General features: G+C 51.5%; 1 protein-coding gene across 4 annotated transcripts in view; it reads left to right on the top strand.

Annotated features, from left to right (window-relative positions):
- Positions 1 to 8,653, top strand: part of TRIM67 (tripartite motif containing 67) — a 55,285-nt gene extending 46,632 nt beyond the window's left edge. For 2 of the 4 annotated variants that reach the window (XM_016940810.4, XM_054660076.2), the window contains exons 8-10: positions 558 to 861; positions 5,435 to 5,597; positions 6,983 to 8,653. In XM_016940810.4, coding sequence (XP_016796299.2) covers positions 558 to 861; positions 5,435 to 5,597; positions 6,983 to 7,048 — 533 coding nt within the window. In that variant the 3' untranslated portion in view covers positions 7,049 to 8,653. Of the gene's footprint in view, positions 1 to 557; positions 862 to 5,434; positions 5,954 to 6,982 lie in introns of those variants that run through there. The other 2 variants (XM_009441652.5, XM_054660073.2) reach the window with 1 other exon arrangement.
- Positions 8,654 to 18,833: the final 10,180 nt, after the last annotated feature.

Below are 18,833 nucleotides of genomic sequence, written 5' to 3'. Positions count from 1 at the left end.
GGTCTTGATCTCCTGACCTCGTGATCCTCCCGCCTCGGCCTCCCAAAGTGCTGGGATTACAGGTTTGAACCACCATGCCCGGCCGCGAATTTTTGTATTTTTAGTAGAGACGGAGTTTCACCATGTTGGCCAGGCTGGTCTCAAACCCCTGACCTGAGGTGATCCACCCACCTCGGCTTCCCAAAGTGCTGGGATTACAGGCGTGGACCACTGCTCCCAGGCTATTTCCTCCTGTACTTCTAACTGTGAGCGTTTGGAAGGGTTTTAGAAACCAAGACCAGGAAATGCATCTAGATTTGAGGCTTTGAGGCCTGAAAATCCTTGGCAAGGCCAGGCTCGTAGGGCTGGCAACTTGGATGAACACAGAGCAGGGAGTGTGTGCATGTGTGTACGTTTGTGTGTGTGTGCACGTGTGTGGTAATCATACAGGAAAGACCCTTCACTTCTGGGTGCCGACTTTCTAACAGAAGCGAATGTGTTTGTGTCTCTGAGCCGGTTAGAAACTACTAGCAAATTCCATCCCCTGACCCTGCTCCTCTCACCTCCTCCCTTTTTAGTGGCCTGGTTCACATTTGACCCCAACTCTGGGCATCGGGACATCATTTTATCCAATGACAACCAGACGGCCACCTGCAGCAGCTATGACGACCGGGTGGTGCTGGGCACAGCTGCATTCTCCAAGGGCGTGCACTACTGGGAGCTGCACGTGGACCGGTACGACAACCACCCAGACCCCGCCTTCGGGGTGGCCAGGGCCAGCGTGGTCAAGGACATGATGCTGGGCAAGGATGACAAGGCCTGGGCCATGTATGTGGACAACAACCGCAGCTGGTTCATGCACTGCAACTCCCACACCAACAGGTGCGATTGGGCCCCATCCTGCCTCCCGTGGACACAGGTTGTTTGGGAATGAGGGTCCTGAAGACCAGTGTCCCTTCTGCTGTCCCCAAAGCCAGCAGGAATTGAGAGGAGGTATTTTCAGCCACTTTGGTCTCCATTTTCTAGGAGGCCTTGACTCTGCCCATATAGAACTGGCCTGCAGCCCAGATGAGGGTATGTTATGGTGACTCTCACAGCACCCGCACAGATGGGTCTCCCAAGTTACCCAGCGGGCCACACGGTGGTCCTCTGCTGGGATATGGAGCTCGTAGTTTTCTTTCTGGTCCGGCTTCACTTTCCTTTTCAACTGTCAACCCAAGCTTGAGTCACTGCAGGGTGTTAATGGGCACCACTGGGGCTGGTGTCCTCACAGCTGTGACCAGGTCATTGCCACTAACTTGCCTGCAGTGATCCTGGCCACTACCCTGGTCTCATGTGGGCTTGAGCCTCGGCAGGGCCGGGCCCTTGACAGGGCAGTAGCAGAGGGCATGGCTGGGGTGCTCACTACTAACGAGTCTACCAAGGGTGCCCACAGCTGTGGCTTTGCCCTGAGACTGGCGCTGGGAGTAGGGTCACCAGCATGGACAGAGGAGACTCAGGTCCTGGCCTGTGAAACTACTGGTACCTCTGTTAGGAGGGCAGACGGGGATGGGTCCTCCAGGGTTGCCCCTGAGGCCTGGGCTTCTCTAGGGTGCCTTGGTCTCTCTCTTCAGACACAAAGAAGGCAGTGCCCCCCCAACACCCCTGCACCATAGCTCTGTACTCTTTCTCCTCTCCCAGGGATTTTGTGCTCACACCTGGCCAGCATGTGGGGATGGACGTGGGGGTGAAGAATCCCCAAGGCCAGAAATGGAGAGTTGCAAGTTGCAGCCACCTGAAGCCACCTCCTTGCTATGGAGCCTTGCTCCTGGTCTGCTAAGGGCCATCTCCCCAGCAGGAAGGGGTGAGGAACTTCAAGAGCTGACCTTGACTTCGCTGGGCCCCAGCCCCAGGCAAAATTGACCCGGAGGCTCTCAGTGCTCTGGGCCCACCTGCAGCTCCTATAACAGCCCCTGGGGCACCTTCCCGCAGAGGAAGGACCAGCTTCTTCTTTCTCAGGGAAGCCACGTCTAATCTGGGCCAGGGACTTGCCTGAGGGCCCTCAGGACCCCGTCTGCTTGCCTCTTTGCTTGTAGGCAGGGCCCCTTCTCTCCTGAGTCCTGGGGAAGAGGCGGGCAGCTCTGTGCCTCTGCCCAGACACTGCAGGCTGGCCACTCTCCCTCCCACCCACAGAGGGGCCAAGTCCAGGCCCATCAGCTCCGTCTCTGCTTGCTTAAACCAAACTGGCACCCAGATACCCTGTTTGCTGGCAGGAGTAATAACAAGAAGCATTTATCAAGCCCTTACTTGTGCTCAATGCTGTAGGAAGCACTCGATGTATCTGAGCTCATTTAATCCTTGCAAAAGTACTATTATTGTTGCCATTTTACAGATTATAAAACTGGGGCTTAGGCTGGAATGGTGGCTTGCACCTGCAATCCCAGCACTTAAGGAGGCCGAGGCGGAAGGATTGCTTGAGCCCAGGTGTTTGAGACCAGCCTGGGCAACTTAGTGAGACCCTGTCTCTGTAAATAATAGTAATTTTAAAAATCAGCCAGGCATGGTGCTGTGTACCTGTAGTTCCAGCTACTTGGGAGGCCGAGGCAGGAGGATCACTTGTGCCCAGGAGTTCAACACCAGCCTGGGCAATATAGTGAGACCCTCCTCTCTACCAAAAAAAAAATAAAATATATATATATATATATATATATATATAGTTTGTTTGTTTGTTTAATATATATATATTAAAAAGCCTGGGCTTAGGAAGGTCAGACAAAGGCTCGGGTCACGCGGCTAGTTGATACTGTCAGGGTTGAGCCCAGGACCCCAGCCTTGGTTTGTGTGGTGCAGACTCCCCAGCTCTCCTGGCCATTGGCCACCACACCCCTCCCAAGGGCTGCGGAGCACTTCTTGGGCCTTTGCTGTCTTTGACAGCCCCTTGGTGCCACCTCAGTAAGAAAAGTAGAAGGGAAGTGAGGCCATGAGAAGGTAGAGAGAATCTGCCCCTGTCTGCATGTCCTCCCACCCTCGGATGTGGATCGGGTAGGGTAAGCGCTATCTGGGAGGAAGCCGAGGCAGCCGGGAAGTTGGACCCCAGAGCTGACTGGGCCTGAGGCTTTGCTTAGGTTGGACTCACTCCTGCACCTCCCATGGGTCACTACCGCCACCCGGTGGTCGGTGTCCAAATAGCATCAACAGTGCGGTTTTAGTTCCCTTCTCCCACCTGCCGGATCCCGCCCCGGGCACCCTCGGGGGAAACCCTGCCCTCTCCGGAAACACCTGTCTGGGCCGCCCACCAAGTCCTCCTCGGGACTTCCTGTCGTGAATCCTCGCTGCTCACCTTCCCTCTGCCCTAGCAGCAGCGTCCGGCAGATCAACTCATTCTCAATCTGGAAGGACAAACATGGTTTTCTTAGCAGAGTGGCGCTGCTAAGGTTAAGGCTAAGACCTCAGCCCTGAGCGGGCGCGGTGGCTCAAGCCTGTGGTCTCAGCTACTCAGGAGGCTGAGGCAGGAGGATCCCTTGAGCCCAGGAGTCCAAGACCAGCCTGGGCAACATAGTGAGGCCCTCGTCTCTATAAAATAATTTAAAAATTAGCCGGGCATGGTGTGTGCCTGTAGTCCTGTTGTACCTAGGCGAGTTAAGGAAACGCTACACTTTGAGACGAATTAAGAGTCCTTTATTAAGCCGGCGGCCAAAGAGACAGCTAATGCTCAAAATTCTCTCGGCCACGAGTAAGGGGCTCGATTAACTTTTATACTTAGGTTTAGGAAGGGGAGGGGGACTCAAATGTAATAATTCTACAGAAGTAAAAACATGCAAGAATCAAAAGAAGCAAAATAGTTACAGAGAGATAACTTAAAAGACAAATAGTTACAAGAAGAGCAACGGTACCAGGTGCAAGCTTCTAAATCTTTCATTATAATTAGATATAAGGTCTATGCCGGACACGAACTCAAGGTTTTATGTTGTTATCTCTTAGAGAAAAATCCTAAGAACTTCATACATTGTTGGTGTTAGTACCTTATCAGTTAATTGGGCTCTTTTGAAATGCTGAGGATCTGTTTACTCAGGCCAACTCCTTACGGAAGGGGGTTAGGTGAGGAGCCTTTAGTGTCTTGTAAATTAAAAGGTCAATTGGAGTTTGTCCGGCCTTCCCAGCTAGAGAGAGTCTTATTTACATGAGAAGCAAGGCTAGGTGATTAAAGAGACAAGCAGGACAAAATTCAAAGTAACAAGTTAGAGTAAAAAGGTTAGGGGTTTCAGTCCCAGCTATTCGGGAGGCTGAGGTGGGAGGATCCGTTGAGCCCAGGGATTCCAGGCAACAGTGAGCCATGATTGCACCACTGCCTGGGCCACAGGGAGAAACAGCCACTCTAAAACAAAAAACCACCTCAAGGAAGGGAAGGAGAGTCTGCAGGATTCGGCCCATGGGAGAAGACGTGGTCAGCCAAGCCCCACCTTGGGAGCATGCTCCTTACTTTTATTATAGATTCACTTCCACCGAGTGGATGTGAATTCTTACCACCTACGAAGTACGACGTTGCCAACACTGATCAAGAGCACAATGGACATTCTCAACGTTCCGCTATTGGTCACCTGAGGGATGGTGACTGCAACAGAGGACTTGATTTCAACTTCAGCACCCTTCTCCCTGCCATACGCTGCTTTTTGAGGGACCCTAGGATGTTTCTGGGAAGATGAGCCAATGTAGAGTAGGGGCCTTTCAAAATTTCCTGAAGGCCTGGATGTCCACATCTTCATCGACCTCAGCATCCTCACTTGCCTAAAACAGAAAAGGGCGCCAAGTCAGTTATTTTCTTTGGCAGGAAAAGGTGCCTTTCTTACCCATTCTCCATGCTCCACAGTTTCAAATGGGACCTTCTCATCAAAACCCGAATTTTCTAGTGTGCAGATCCCAGATGCTGTCAGAAAGAGGGGGTTGAACAGCCTGGAGGTGTTGCTCTAGGGGAGTCTTCATCATGGCCTGTTAACAAGGTGTGTCCACTGTGAGAGAAGGCTCATGTGCCCAGGAGAGCACCCCACCACCAACCTGGGGACTATGTTTAAGTGAGGTTGTTCCCAGCATCCTATATATAATTTTCTTGGCCGGGTACGGTGGCTCATGCCTGTAATCCCAGCACTTTGGAAGTCCAAAATGGGAGGATCGCTTGAGCCTAGGAGTTCGAGACCAGCCTGGGTAACATAGTGAGACTCCTATCTCTACAAAAAACACAAACAAAATTAGCTGGGTCTCATGTCATGCGCCTGTAGTCCCAGCTACTCGGGAGGCTGAGGTGGGAGGATCTCCTGAGCCTGGGAGGGCGAGGCTGTTGTGCACCGAGATGGCGTCACTGCACTCCAGCCTGGGTGACAGAGTGAGACCGTGTCTCTAAATAAGTAAATAATTCTCCTGAGTTATCACCTACATCCCAGGCTGGGTGTGGTGATGGTCTTCCTGGGGACTCTCTTCCCAGGACGGAAGGTGGTGTGTGCAAGGGGGCCACCGTGGGTGTGCTGCTGGACCTGAATAAGCACACTCTCACCTTCTTCATCAACGGGCAGCAGCAGGGCCCCACAGCCTTCAGCCACGTGGACGGGGTCTTCATGCCAGCACTCAGCCTCAACCGCAACGTGCAGGTACACACCTCCCCAGGGCCGGACCTGGTCTGGCTGCTCCCAACTGTTTGCCACAGGTCTCTGCAGTGCCCTTGGGCAGAGTGGGCCATAAAGAAGCTGACCACAGAGCCTTCCCAGACAGAGATTATCAACTGGCCTGCCTTGGACATTTCCTGGAGGCGTTCCGTTCTAACCTGTTCACTTGGGACACCCAGGGGCCCTATGGTGGCAGCTTCTGGAGATGCAGACCTCAGGACTGAGCTCAGTCCCTGGGGAGTGCTGGTAGCTCAGGAGGCCTGAAACAGAGAGAGACAAGAATGAGAGCCCAGGAGGGTGTGAGGAAGGGAGAAACACGGAGGTGCCATCCTTCGTCTTAGTAGAGTCCTCCCCGCCTTGGGATGGGGAGTTGGAGTGCGGGGAGGCAAGGTCCTGTTTTGTGGCCCTGAATATTGAGGAGTCTACGTCAATCACTGATTGATCGATTCGATCCTCTACTCATTTGCAAAAGGGATTTGTGGCAACCTAAAAGATAGGCTTATGGCCAGGCGCGGTGGCTTACGCCTGTAATCCCAGCACTTTGGGAGGCCAAGGCAGGCGGATCACGAGGTCAGGAGATCGAGACCATCCTGGCTAACACGGTGAAACCCTGTCTCTACTAAAAATACAAAAAAAAAAAAAATAGCTGGGCATGGTGGCGGGTGCCTGTAGTCCCAGCTACTCAGGAGGCTGAGGTAGGAGAATGGCATGAACCCGGGAGGCGGAGCTTCCAGTGAGCCGAGATCGCACCACTGCACTCCAGCCTGGGTGATAGAGCGAGACTTTGTCTCAAAAAAAAAAAAAAGATAGGCTTGGCCTGGCATGGTGGCTCACGCCTGTAACTCCAGTACTTTGGGAGGCCATGGCAGGAGAATCGCTTGAGCCCAGAAGTTTGAGACCAGCCTGGGGAATGAGCAAGACACCATCTCTACCAATGAACAGATAAGTTTTTTTAATCCAAAAAATAAGAGGTTGGCTATAATTCCTCACAGTTAATAGAATGGGTTTAATAGGAAAGGAAAGAAGGTCATGGCTAGAAAGTAGACACAAATATGTAACCACGGGAGCCAGTGCATGAGAGCCGTGCTCCTGTGATGGCGTCTACTTTGCCCAGCTGTGGCAGCTCTGGCAAAATGAGGAACCAGTCAGCTGGGTGATTCTTATTATGAGGAAAGAGGTGCAAACCAACATAGCCTTTAATTAGGAATACTGGGGGACATAATATTCAGCAGTCCACAGCAGCCCTGAGCTATTGCATGGATGGCCCTGGAGCCAGCAGGGGATCCTGCCGGTGTCTGCGGTGCCGTCGGAGCCCTCAGAGTCCCTGCGGCAGCCTCTCCCACCCTCACTTCCCCTGTCTTCTTTTCCAGGTCACCCTGCACACAGGATTGGAAGTGCCGACTAACCTGGGGCGGCCAAAGCTGTCAGGCAATTAGCCCCGCTCCAGCTCGGCACTGCGCCTGTGACAGTGACATTCACAGGCAAAGCGCCCACCATTCTCACTAAGCTCAAATAACCCACAAAAGCAGGATATGCAAATCATGGGTGCAACCTGGCAGCGTGGAGTGTCATAGAAACACATTTTCTTGGGGACGCAGGGAATGGGTCCACGGGCCATGCTCACAGCTGCCACTCTCAGTGGCAAAGGAAGGTACGTGTGTCACCCTTATTCCACCCAGACATTACGAACACTCCCCAAGAAGGACCTTTCTCAAGGGAGTCAGCATTCGGGCTTCATGTCTATGTTTCCTGCCATCTGTTTTCAAAGCTTGTCTTTTTTTGGAGGGAGAGGAAGGTAGACTTTGAGACTGGCCTCCTGAGAGCGGCAGTCAGGAGCTGCGCTGTAATCCCACGCTCCGGGTGTTGGCCCTCCGTGGGGACCTTGCCTCCTCAGAGTCCCGAGATTGCAGATTCTCATCATGCTGAGAAAGTTATATTCTAGCTTCTTGGTCCTAGAGTCTTTAGTAGCACCTGCCACTTGCAGACCCAATGCAGGATTGATAGAAAGGGACATTAATCATTCATGCTTGACTTTTGCCTCTCTCACTGAAGTGTTAGAACCTTTTAAAATGGCTTCCTTTATTAATCAGCCAATTGTGTTCTCTCTCTCTCTCTTCCTCCATACTTCATTTCTTCTCCCTCCCTCCTTCTCTTTCTCTCTTCTTCTCTCTCTCCTTCCCTCCCTCCTTTGCTCTCTCTTTCTTCCTTTCCTCCTTCTCTCTCTTACTTTCCTCCATCCCTGCCTCTTTCTTCCCTCTTTCGCTCTCTTTCCCTCCCTCCTTCTCTCTCTCTCTCTCTCTCACACACACACACACACAGGCATGACAGTCTCCTAAAATTAATTCACTCAGTTCTTAGTTCTTAAATCCACGTGAAAACACAAGAATTTTAACAACTATGTCATAGGTCTTCGCCTGGTGATGGCTCCTTTCTGAAACTGGCAGCCCAAGAAGTTAACTGAAAATGCATCCAGATTGCTCTTCTGAGCTGAACCACTCTCAGACTCATAAGCATTTAAAATGGGAGACCCTGGGAAAGCCTGTTCTAGTCAGTCCACCCTATTGTCATTATGAAAGCATCATGAACACAAGTGGCCCCTGTGGCAGGCCGGGATGGCTCTGCCCTGATGCGGTGGGCGGGATCTCTGGGGAAGGCAGGAAATAGAAGGGCAGTATCAGGTACCTTGTCTCCCAGCTTCCCACTGTGAGACTGGGTGTGCCGAGTCTGACCTGCCAGGGCGGGACTCTGGAAACACCAGGCTTCTCCCTTGAGATCCACATTGATTCATCCACACCTCTCAGAGACAGCTCACGGCAGGGGTTTTGAGCCTGCCAGGCTCTTGTTCCCAGGGAACCCTTCCTCTCCTCCCTCCTCTCATCTTCCCAGTCACCTGCCACCTCCAGCTCCACCTGGTAGTAACATTTCTCTCTCCTTTTAAAAAGAATATATTTTGTCAAGCATTTTATTTCTGAGGCTGAGAAGTGACTTGTCAATTTGCTGGACTGGATTTTTATAAAACTCGCCCCATTCACCGGCACCAACTGTGCGTCCTTGGTTCTGCCTTCCTGTTCAGACACCGCGCCTGCTTTCTGAGTAACTGCCTGCCGGAGCCATGCAGGTACCCCCCCTCCACTCAGCAGGCCCGACAATCCTACCTCAAAGCTCATGCTCTTGGTCTGCAAGGCTGCTTGGTCCACTGTCTCTGCAGATGTGGCCGGCAAGGCCAGCTGCCCCGTCTCCAGGAGCTGCTCGGTGCTGTGTTGCAGTCTCTGCTGCGGAGCCTGGGAGCTATCTGCTTCGTGGAAGTCTAGGTCTTGCCTCTTCCTTGTCATCTCACCAAGCGGTTTCTGGGTCTCCTCCTCCCATCCCAGAGCCCTGTCCAGAGCCCTTGGTGGTAACACACAAGACGTGGGACCCCGTGTCCTTGCCCGCACCACTGCCTCTGTCTCCCATATCCCTGCAGCTTCATCCTTAGCCATAGCTCTGGGTGGCCTTTGCTTGGAGCATGGAGAAGATCCCTAAAGATTGAGGATGAAGAGGAGCCACCACTTTCCTGGGGCCAAGGAAGCCATCAGCTTTGGGAAGTGTCTAGCTTTCTTCTGAAAAAAAAAACAGGCCTACACCCTGCCCCCGGAATGAGAGTGGGCTACGCAGGGCTGCCTGGTGACAGCAGCTTCTCACAGGGGAGCCCCGGGGAAGGCTGTGGAGCCTCCACCATCACCACAGCCTGGGTCACCAGGTGGCCCCAGCTCTGCAGAAGAATCGCCCATCAATGGAGCACAAGCTGCCTGGGGCTACCCTGAACCTAACCCCTTTGAGGGAGCAGCATCCAGGTCAGGAGACAAGTGGAAAGTGCAGGAGGGAAATGCCCACAAATCCGGTGGCCTCTTTCAGAAAAAAGTTCCCTGAAGTCCAGAGAGGTGCAGCCAGGACTCCCTCCTCCCCACTGCCACCCTGAGCTTGGGGGCTGGGATTCTCCCTTTTCTGACTCCTCCAGGAGCCCAGAAGCAATACGGCCGATGCCAGGGACAGCATCCAGCTCTCCTTCACAGACACCTCTCCTGTCTTCAGCACAAAACACCTTCAATGTTCTGACTTCAAAGAGAATGACAGGTCCGTTCCACACACTTGTGTTTTTGAGGGATCAGAAAAGTGAAGAAGGAACTTATCAATTCCTCATGGCCAGGAAGGTCCCGGGTTTCAGAGTAGAAATGACAGACAGGTCATGGAATTCTCATCCACCATCGAATTCCATAACACGTTACATCATGGTGGCACATTTGTACATACATATAAATGATATAAAGATGAGGCTTTTGTTGGGCTGGCTGAGGAGTAACTTGGTGTAAATCTATCAAGCAGTTTCAGTGAAAAAGGAATTCAAAGTAGTTTTAAAATGTCGAGTTCCATTGCATTGTAAATAGTGCCTCTGTAATGTGGTCCTGCAGTTGTTCTTTGCTAGTGAGCAAGCTTGGTCAAAGTGTATGCCTTTTCCTTTTAAAATTAATCTCTTCCGAAAATATCCACTAGCACCTCACTGCATACATAGCATCCCAGCTCCTAATTCAAAGCAGGGGAAGGTATTTCCCCAAAGCCTGCTTTTCCTCTCTCTGTTCTCCTTGGGAAAATAATGATTCCAATTAAAGAGGACACCAGTAATACTGACCCACAAGGTAACTGACCTAAACACTATAAAACTGTATATATTTCCAGGCTGCATCTTCAGCCTGATATGTACTTTGTAGTTGCAACAGCGCCCTAGGTGCCCTATGGCCCACCAAGTTTGAGGAGGGTGGTGCTTTCCGGATTGAGCCTGGGCAGGCTCTGCGGAGCTCACCAAGAGAGCTGGGGGCAGGCCCACCCTCCTCTTTGCGCCCTTTCTCTCCCTCTTGGTGCCCCTGCCCTCCGCCCCACCACAGCACTCTCAGGAAAGGATCAGAATGCAGGATCTTTGTGTATTTCTTCCAGGGATATTTGCATTTAAGCCTTAATTCTCATTGCAAGCGAAAGGCTTGGTCCCCCTGGGAAGGCGCGTTTCAGCACCGGTGGGCAGGTGGTTCAGCGTCAAGGAGGCTGCCACTGGTCCCATGGCCACCTGCTGGCTTTGAGGTAGTGAGGGAGGGTCAATCCTTAGGGGGAGTCAACATGTGAATGCTAAAGAACACTGCTGCACAGCCCGTGGGGTGGCGCCAGGGTTTCTCAACCTCTACTGACATTTTGCAGTAGGTTCTGTATGCCGTAGGATGTTTAGCAACATCCGTGGTCTCTACCCATCATCTGCCAGTAGCAACCCCCAAGTTAGGTGTGACAACCAAAAGTATCAGTCGACATTGCTAGATATCTCCTGGGGGCCTCCACAAGTTGAGAACCACCAGGTTATGCCAGTGGTTTGTCATGCATGGATCTGTAGAGGGACTGTGGCGCTCCGGCTGCTTTGTTCCATAGAAAGCCTGTATGTGACAAAGCTGCCAGCCTTTGATACCCAAGCCCAGGATTTTCCATGGGTCTTCAGGGGGCAGGTAGGGGAAAATGGGGTGAGCCACCTCCAACAGATGCCAACCTGTTGGGTCTCGAATTTTCACTCACTGAAGATGCCCCCTGCCCGCTCCCCACTTCCTAGAAAGCAAAACTCGTTACCTTTGTTTTCCTTGGCCACATTTTACTGGAAGCAACAGGAACTTCTTAATGGGTCTGTGGCCCTCAATTGGTTTTTAAAAAAATCTAACAGATCTTATTGGCAAATATTCAAGATGGTGATGCTGGAAAATTTCAGGACTTTTCTTTTGCAAGTGAGCCGGTAGCTGTGTTTGTTGACCACATTCTTTGGCAGTTCCTCCCAGAAGATCAAAGGATCCTGCAGCTTTAACCTAATATCTAGGCTGTAAAAATATGAGGGCAGGTTTCAGGCAGGATGTATTGATCAGACACCAAGTTCAGCCCTCGGTTACTTCCCTCTTTTAACCTGGCTTTAATAGTGATTCATGGTATGAGTGGGGGCCAATCTCTTATCCTTTCTGTGCCTCAGTATCCCCACCTGAAATGGGACTAGTCATACTAACCTACCTCCTCTGATGTATTGTGAGGATTATACAATAACATTTTTAAAGAAAAAAAGTGCAGTCTTTCATCTCTGGCATCTAAGCTAATGATTCCCATTCAGTGACTCAAACCTGTGGGGGGGTTTCCAGTGTTCTCTGACCAGTGTCTTCCATCCAAGCCTCCTTGTGACCAGGGCAAGGAGCTGCCTGGCCTCCAGCAGGTAAAATAGACCTTTAAGACAGGTTTCCTATGACCATAGAAAGTAATACCCCATATGTTTCCATTCCCGGAGAGGCCTGTTTGAACGGCACTCTGTGTGAGTGCTGTGAACAGGCTACCTGTCAGCAGTCTCACTGCGAGGCCTCAAGGCCTCTGTGAGCAGAAGCCCCTTTAAACCAAGGAAGGACACTAACCCAGGCCTCTGCCTTTTTTGTTACCTAAGTTCTGGTATCTAAGGGGTCTCTCATCTCACAGCTTGCCTCCTTTGTTTCGAGGGGTCTCTGCAGTGTGAATGGGTTTGAAATCCAGTGTGGATAGCATGAAGAGATGCAGCTGAGCCGAAGTTTTGAAGGCTGGTTGGGCTAGTGGGTCATCATGTCACTTTCAGATGACTGATAACCGCTGGGACTGCTGGGGCTTCACCAGCACCAGCTATGCAGGCTGGGGGAGGCCCTGGCTTTTTCAATGATTGACGTTGACATCAGTCAGGAGCTGGGAGTTGAGACCTCCAGGGAAGTCTCATCCAGATCCATTGCTCTTCTCTCAAGGAGCGCAGTCCTAGGGAAGGCCTAGGGACCTGTGGGCCGGTGATGCGGGCACTGCAGACCAGGCCAGGCCCTCGGGTAAGGCTCTGAGGAGAGGCCAAAACCAGGCTTCAGGTTCGGGAAGGTGACTGCTTGCAACTGCAGTAGCAGGAACATGTCAGGTGCTTACTGGGTGAGACCCAGCCCGGGAAGCCTCTCCAACTCCTCCTAGCCCTGGAAACCAGACACCCAGAGCCCCAGGCTTTCTCGGCACCCAGAGGAAGTGGGGAGCGGGCAAAGCAGAAAACGTTCAATGCATGATGTAGGATTGCTGCGTTGGCACTAAGCTGTTGTATTAAGCATGAGAGGTGTTTGTTTAACGTTGGCAAAGGGATTTAACAAGAAACAAAAAGCTTCGTGTCCTTGTTTTGACCGTCGACAGAACTCCCATTTTCTTGCCTTTCTTTATCCCCATTTCTCCTCCTCCCTCCCCTTCCCCCATCGCACCCACTTTCGGTCACTCGTTGTTGGTATTTGGTGGCAGCTCTTGGTCCTGTTGCTGTGGATGTTCCACTGAAAACACGGGGGGTAGGGGGGAGTGGTAAGGAAAGCAACTTTTTTCTAATTTTTGTATTGGTATCCACAAGCGTTTGTATTTTTTGAATTGCAAATACTGTGTTTTCTGGTCTTTGGGGGTTGGTTGAACTTTCTGTATTACCTTTTGGAAAACCTGAGTTTTACCACAGTCTTAAGCAGATTTGAAATAAATTCTTTTGACACTGCCAACAACAGAAAGACAAGGTGTGGTCTGTAATTCCTGCTCCGCGGTCAGGTCTGCCTTTTTCCCAACTGGCCCTGACTGCCCAGCAGACAGGGCAGAGGCTACAGGAGGGGAGGCCACATGGTCTCTTCCCCCAGTGGGGCTGGGCGTTACTAAGTAGCAGGGTCAATGTGGTTCTGCTTCGCGTGCCCAGGAAATCTCAGGGTGATTACATATGACTCTAAACTAGGCTGGGTGCTGTGGCTCACGCCTGTAATCCCAGAACTTTGGGAGGCCAAGGCAGGCAGATCACTTGAGGCCAGGAGTTTGAGACCAGCCTGGGCAACATGGTGAAACTCTGTCTCTACCAAAAATACAAAAATTAGCCAGCCGTGGTGGTGCACCTGTAGTCCCAGCTACTCAGGAGGCTGAGGAGGGAGGATCGCTGGAGCCCTGGAGGTCAAGGCTGCAGTGAGCCATGATTGTGCCACTGCACTCCAGCCTGCGTGACAGAGCAAGACCCTGTGTTAAAAATTAAAAAAATAGCCACGCAGGGTGGCTCACGCCTGTAATCTCAGCACTTTGGGAGGCTGAGGCGGGTAGATCACCTGAGGTCAGGAGTTCGAGACCAGCCTGGCCAACATGGTGAAACCCCGTCTCTACTAAAACAATACAAAAATTAGCCGGGTGTGGTGGCGCATGCCTGTAATCCCAGCTACTTGGGAGCTGAGGCAGGAGAATTGCTTGAACCCGAGAGGCGGAGGTTGCAGTGAGCCGAAATCGTGCCATTGCACTCCAGCCTGGGCAACAAGAGCGAAACTCCCTCTCAAAAAATATAAAAATAAAAAATAAAATAAAATAAAATAAAAAATAAAACAGAAGGCCCGACCACAAACAGCAGGAAGGTCATAAAATTCATTTTTACAAGAGGGAATAGGGCTGGAGATACCTAACAGTTACCATGTGGTTAAGGTCGATCCATGAGTGCAGAGTAAATCATGGGTTCCACGTAGAGATCTGCGGAAAACATCCCAATGAACCCATGAGCATCAAGGAGACTCACCTGCCCCTTCAGCTACACAGACCAAGGCCAGACATGCCTGACCTGAACTCTGTCCTTTGCTGCTTTCTCACCTCATGATCCTCAAGAGCAGCTGTCTCACATGGCCCCCGACGGCCCCTAACACCAGTTACCTATGGGATTACCAAATGGGCTCAGCTGAGTAGGAGGCAGATGCAGAGATTAGACAGCAAATGTTTCTTAGGGCGAGCTCTTGGGATCAAAATTCATGGAGGCCCAGGGAAGGAAGCAGGATTGGATGGAGGGAGATATGGAGCTGCGCAGAACCAATAAAGGCCTCAGCTAACTCAACTCTGGAGTTGTCCTGACTTGGGATGAGAGGACTGGGCTTTAACACCCTCCCATGGATCTTTCATCGACTGTGGGTTCCCCTGGCAAGGGGATGAGGCAGTCCCTGCAGAGGGCTGACAGCTGAGGCCTGTTTTCCCTAATCACTCTCAGCAGCTGAGGGAATAAGTCCTTCACCCATGAAAGGGAATCTAGTGGGACATTACAGTGCCCACCACAACCCACCACAGTGCCAGGTCTGTGTTTCACATAGTGTGGGGAGAAGCTCTACCAGAATTCCATCGAGACATGCTTGTAAGAGAGAGATGAGCGTGGTGGCTCACACCTGGGCACAGTGGCTCACACCTGTAATTCCAGCATTTTGGGAGGCCAAGGTGGGAGGACTGCTGGAGGCCAGGAGTTTGAGATTGGCCTGGGTAACATAGCAAGACCCTGTCTCAACTAAAAAATTAGAAAATTAGCCAGGCATGGTGGTGGCTCATGCCTGTAGGTCCCAGCTACTCAGGAGGTTGAGGTGGGAGGATTGCTTGAGCCCAGGAGGTCGAGACTGCAGTGAACTCTCACCATACCACTGTATTCCAGCCTGGGTGACACAGCAAGACTCAATCTCTAAAAAAAAAAAAGGAAAAAAAAGAGGAAGTTCAGTGGAACCAACTACATTCCCTGCCACTGTCACTGGCCTCAGAGCTGCAACTGCACTATCTGCCTCCTCTCCGAGACATTCCAGATTCCCCTCACCCTTGGTGAGTGTCTCTGCTGACCTTGGTAGCTTATCTGCTGGTGTGATCCAGATGCTCATCCCTGGGGGGTCTGAGCCTTAGGCCATGGGGCCCCTCTCACTTCAGGATCGTTGCACTTGTCTGTTTACTATCAAAATTGGGTAATGTCAGTGTCCAGAGATGCCTGAGTGGATGGCCAGGGTGCAGACAGGCTCCTCCTGGCCCCTCTGTGTGACAGCAGCCTTGCTTCCTCTGGAGAGTCCTGGTCAGTCAGTCCTGCAAGGTGCTGGCTCTTCTTGCCCAGACAACAACCATAGCTAATGATTCAGTGGAATACTGTGTCCCCTGCTCCCCTCTTTGGGAAGCAGGGTCTCTAAGTCCACAGAACCAAGAATTGTGGGAAGAGAAATCTCAAGTTCCCCAAGTGGGTCCTTGGGAGTCACAGTCATTTCACTGGGACACAGCACCTTCTAAGTGTAATGGCTGTGTTTAGGGTGATTTAAGGCATAAGCTGCACTCTGGAAGATGCCGCCTCCTCCTCACAAAGTGTCACCTCTGGGATGGCGCCTCAGCTGCACCTGCACCGGGCCTCCCCCTTGTTCCACCAGACCAGCAGTTCAGGATCATGGGCCCTGGAACACGCGCCTGGTCTTGCACCTCCTTAGCTGCCAAATGGGTCCCTTGGTTGGAAGCAGTGTTGTCCTGTGGAACCGCCTGCCAGGTGACAAGCAAACGCTCTGTATGCCCTTAGGCTACTGGAGCTGGCCTAGGCCCTGTGGGCAGGAAAAGAAAACCTATGACAGGAATAGGTGTTTCCTCCCGTCACCTTCCAGGCTAGCAAAGTTCTGACGTAGCCCACGTGGTCTCCTCAGGTGATGGTCCCTCCTCAGGGACTCGGCGCTGGCCTCTGTCGTGGCAGTTTGCATGTTCTGGCAGCAGCAGAAGCTGGATCTCTCTGAGTGAGAATAGAACAGAGCTGCTGACACAGGTGGGGCCCGAGTCAGAGGGAGCAGCATGTGCCAAGAGGGCGGAAGACCGGGCAGGTTTAGGAAATGAAAAATACATAGTTCGGGATGGAAGGAGTGTCAAGGTCAGGTTGTGAAGGCTTTTGAAGTCATTTTAAGGAATCTGACTGTGTGTGATGGGGAGTGAGGGGCCGCTGCAGGAGGTCAGTGGCATGACCAGAGTCCCATTTAAGAGATCAACCTCAGGATTGTGGAGAGAGGTGCACTGGCTGGAGCCTGGGTACTGAGCCTAGGACTTTAGGAAGTCACGATCCTTGCAGAAGTCCCACCATGGGCCAGGCTCTGTCAGACCTGCCATCGCGCAAAGTTGGGTGGGCCCTGAGGCCATCTGCGGACCTACAGGATCAAGCACCGCAGGCTGTGTGGCCAAAACCTGGACGCCTGTGACATCCCACCCCGCGTGCCGCTCCTCCCTCGGCCCACACCTGGGATCAGCTGGCAGAGCAGGTAAAGACTGTGCTTCACTCCTAGGCCAGCTCAAGCCCAGCCTGGATGGCAGCTCTGTTCTATTCTCACTCAGACAGCAAAGTCAGCGTGGGCCCCACCCCCACCCCAGAGTATGGGGCCCAGCCCAGGGCCTGAGTGCATAAATCAGTGAGCCAGCAGACTTTCAAGACTCAGCTCTGAGCTCTGCTTCAGAAAGGCTGTCCATACTCTCAGATAAGCTTAGTCGGCTTCAGTGCTACCAGGTCCTTTTTGTGTACATCCACGTTATCACACACCCTCGGGATGAGCATCTCCTCACCCTGGCACCACCTGTGACTTGTCATTGATGCTCAGTAAGGGATGTCTGAGTCCTCCTGAGGACTGGAGCCTGAGCCTGAAGGATAGATAGGTTTGGAACATGGGATTTTCACACCTGATGCCAAGTGACCCTGTGGCCGGAAGTTCCATCATGGGCCTGGTCCTGTCAGACCTGCCGTTGCAAAGTTGGGTGGAACCTGAGGCCATCCATCGGGGAGAAGGGGAGCAGTCATCCTAGCTGAGAAAACCCAGCACATGATAACAGTGCAATTGCAATGTTAGGAGCAGCCAGGCCACCAGCTGGTGGGCGAAGGGGGTGGGCAGTGCTGGGAGGGTGTAAGAGGGGGTATTATGGAGTGGAACTTTGGTTTTTTCCCCTTAGGCTGATAACAAGCAAATGCTTCCTTTCACCATTGGTCTAAACGAGGCAATAAATGATTGAGGTAAGAGTTTCCACAGTTACTGTAATGATGCTTTTCTACTTTGTCAGCAGAGGAATTGGGCTCTGCAGCCATGTCCTGACAAATTCAGCTCATCCTAAGACTAAGGTTCTGGAGGCATCCCTGTCCAGCCTCTTTACCTCACGCAACCCTGGCCAGCCACTGTGCTAATGTAACGTGCCCCGCAGAGCATGCTGGACCGAGCCATGCAGATGCATGTGGCTGGAAAGCAACCCCCACCCAGGGGAAAATGATAGCATAAAGGAGGCGGAGAGTGCAAGTGCATGTTTGCCCTGGACGCTGAGACCCTGATCCCTTCCCTGGATGGCTACTGTGAGAATCTTAGTCATGGCCCTGTCTTCCTTTGGATGCTCTTTTCATTGTCACTTTTCTCTGCTGCTGACCTTGCTAGGGGAAGCCTTATCAAATGGAAATAAGAGCATGGCCCGAAACTTGACCTTCAGTCCTTAAAGTACAGGTATGGTTTGTGCTTTTAGCCCCTAAACCTCTAAGTGTTTCCAGAGCACCCAGTGGTCAAAAACCTGTTCTTTAAATATTTACAGATAAATTAAAAAGTAGCCAGACATGGTGGTTTGTGCCTGTAGTCCTAGCTACTCAGGAGGCTGAGGCAGGAGGATCACCTGAGCCCAGGAGTTCAAGTCCAGCCTGGGCAACATATTAAAACCATCTTATCTCAAAAAAATTTTTTTTAAGTGAAAATAAAAACAAGCTTAGTAATTTACCCTTGGAATTGGTATGCTATTCCAAAACGGACTACCCTGGGGCTGTGGTCAACAGTCAGGCCAAGTGCTCAGTTGTCTGAGCCATGATGGCTCATGGGAAGTAGCTCTCCCTTCGTCTCCAATGCTAAAGACGAGGAGTTAAACCAATCTAGAAGCCATTCTCATGGGTCATTTCTAGCTCCTGAGATTTTTCCGAGTGCTTTCTGTCATGTTTGAGATCTTCTACACCTTTTTAAAATTACTTAGAGCCAAAATATATATCCTAATGAATACTGCCTTTCAAAATAAACCTGGGAAACAAACCACTCATTCCAGTTTTGCTGGCGCTATTCCAAACATTTTGCAAGTTCCTCATTTGTCAGTGTCTTCACAGACAACACAAAGTCACATAACAAAGTGAGCCATTGACACCTGATTTTTGGACCAAAACATTATCATTTACTAGGCTAGGATCAGAGTTTTTTGGCAATTAAAAAAAAAAAAAAAAAACAGGCCAGCCAGGCACAGTGGCTCACACCTACAATCCCAGCACTTTGGGAGGCCAAGGCAGGAGGACAGCTTGAGCCCAGGAGCTTAAGACCAGCCTAAACAATATGGCAAGATGCAGTCCCTACAAAACATTTTTTTTTTTTTTTTGAG

Source organism: Pan troglodytes, chromosome 1 (assembly GCF_028858775.2).
Source record: "Pan troglodytes isolate AG18354 chromosome 1, NHGRI_mPanTro3-v2.0_pri, whole genome shotgun sequence".
NCBI lineage: Eukaryota > Metazoa > Chordata > Mammalia > Primates > Hominidae > Pan > Pan troglodytes.
The sequence above is the reverse complement of the archived record's forward strand: the minus strand, read 5'-3'. Positions and strand labels throughout refer to the sequence as shown.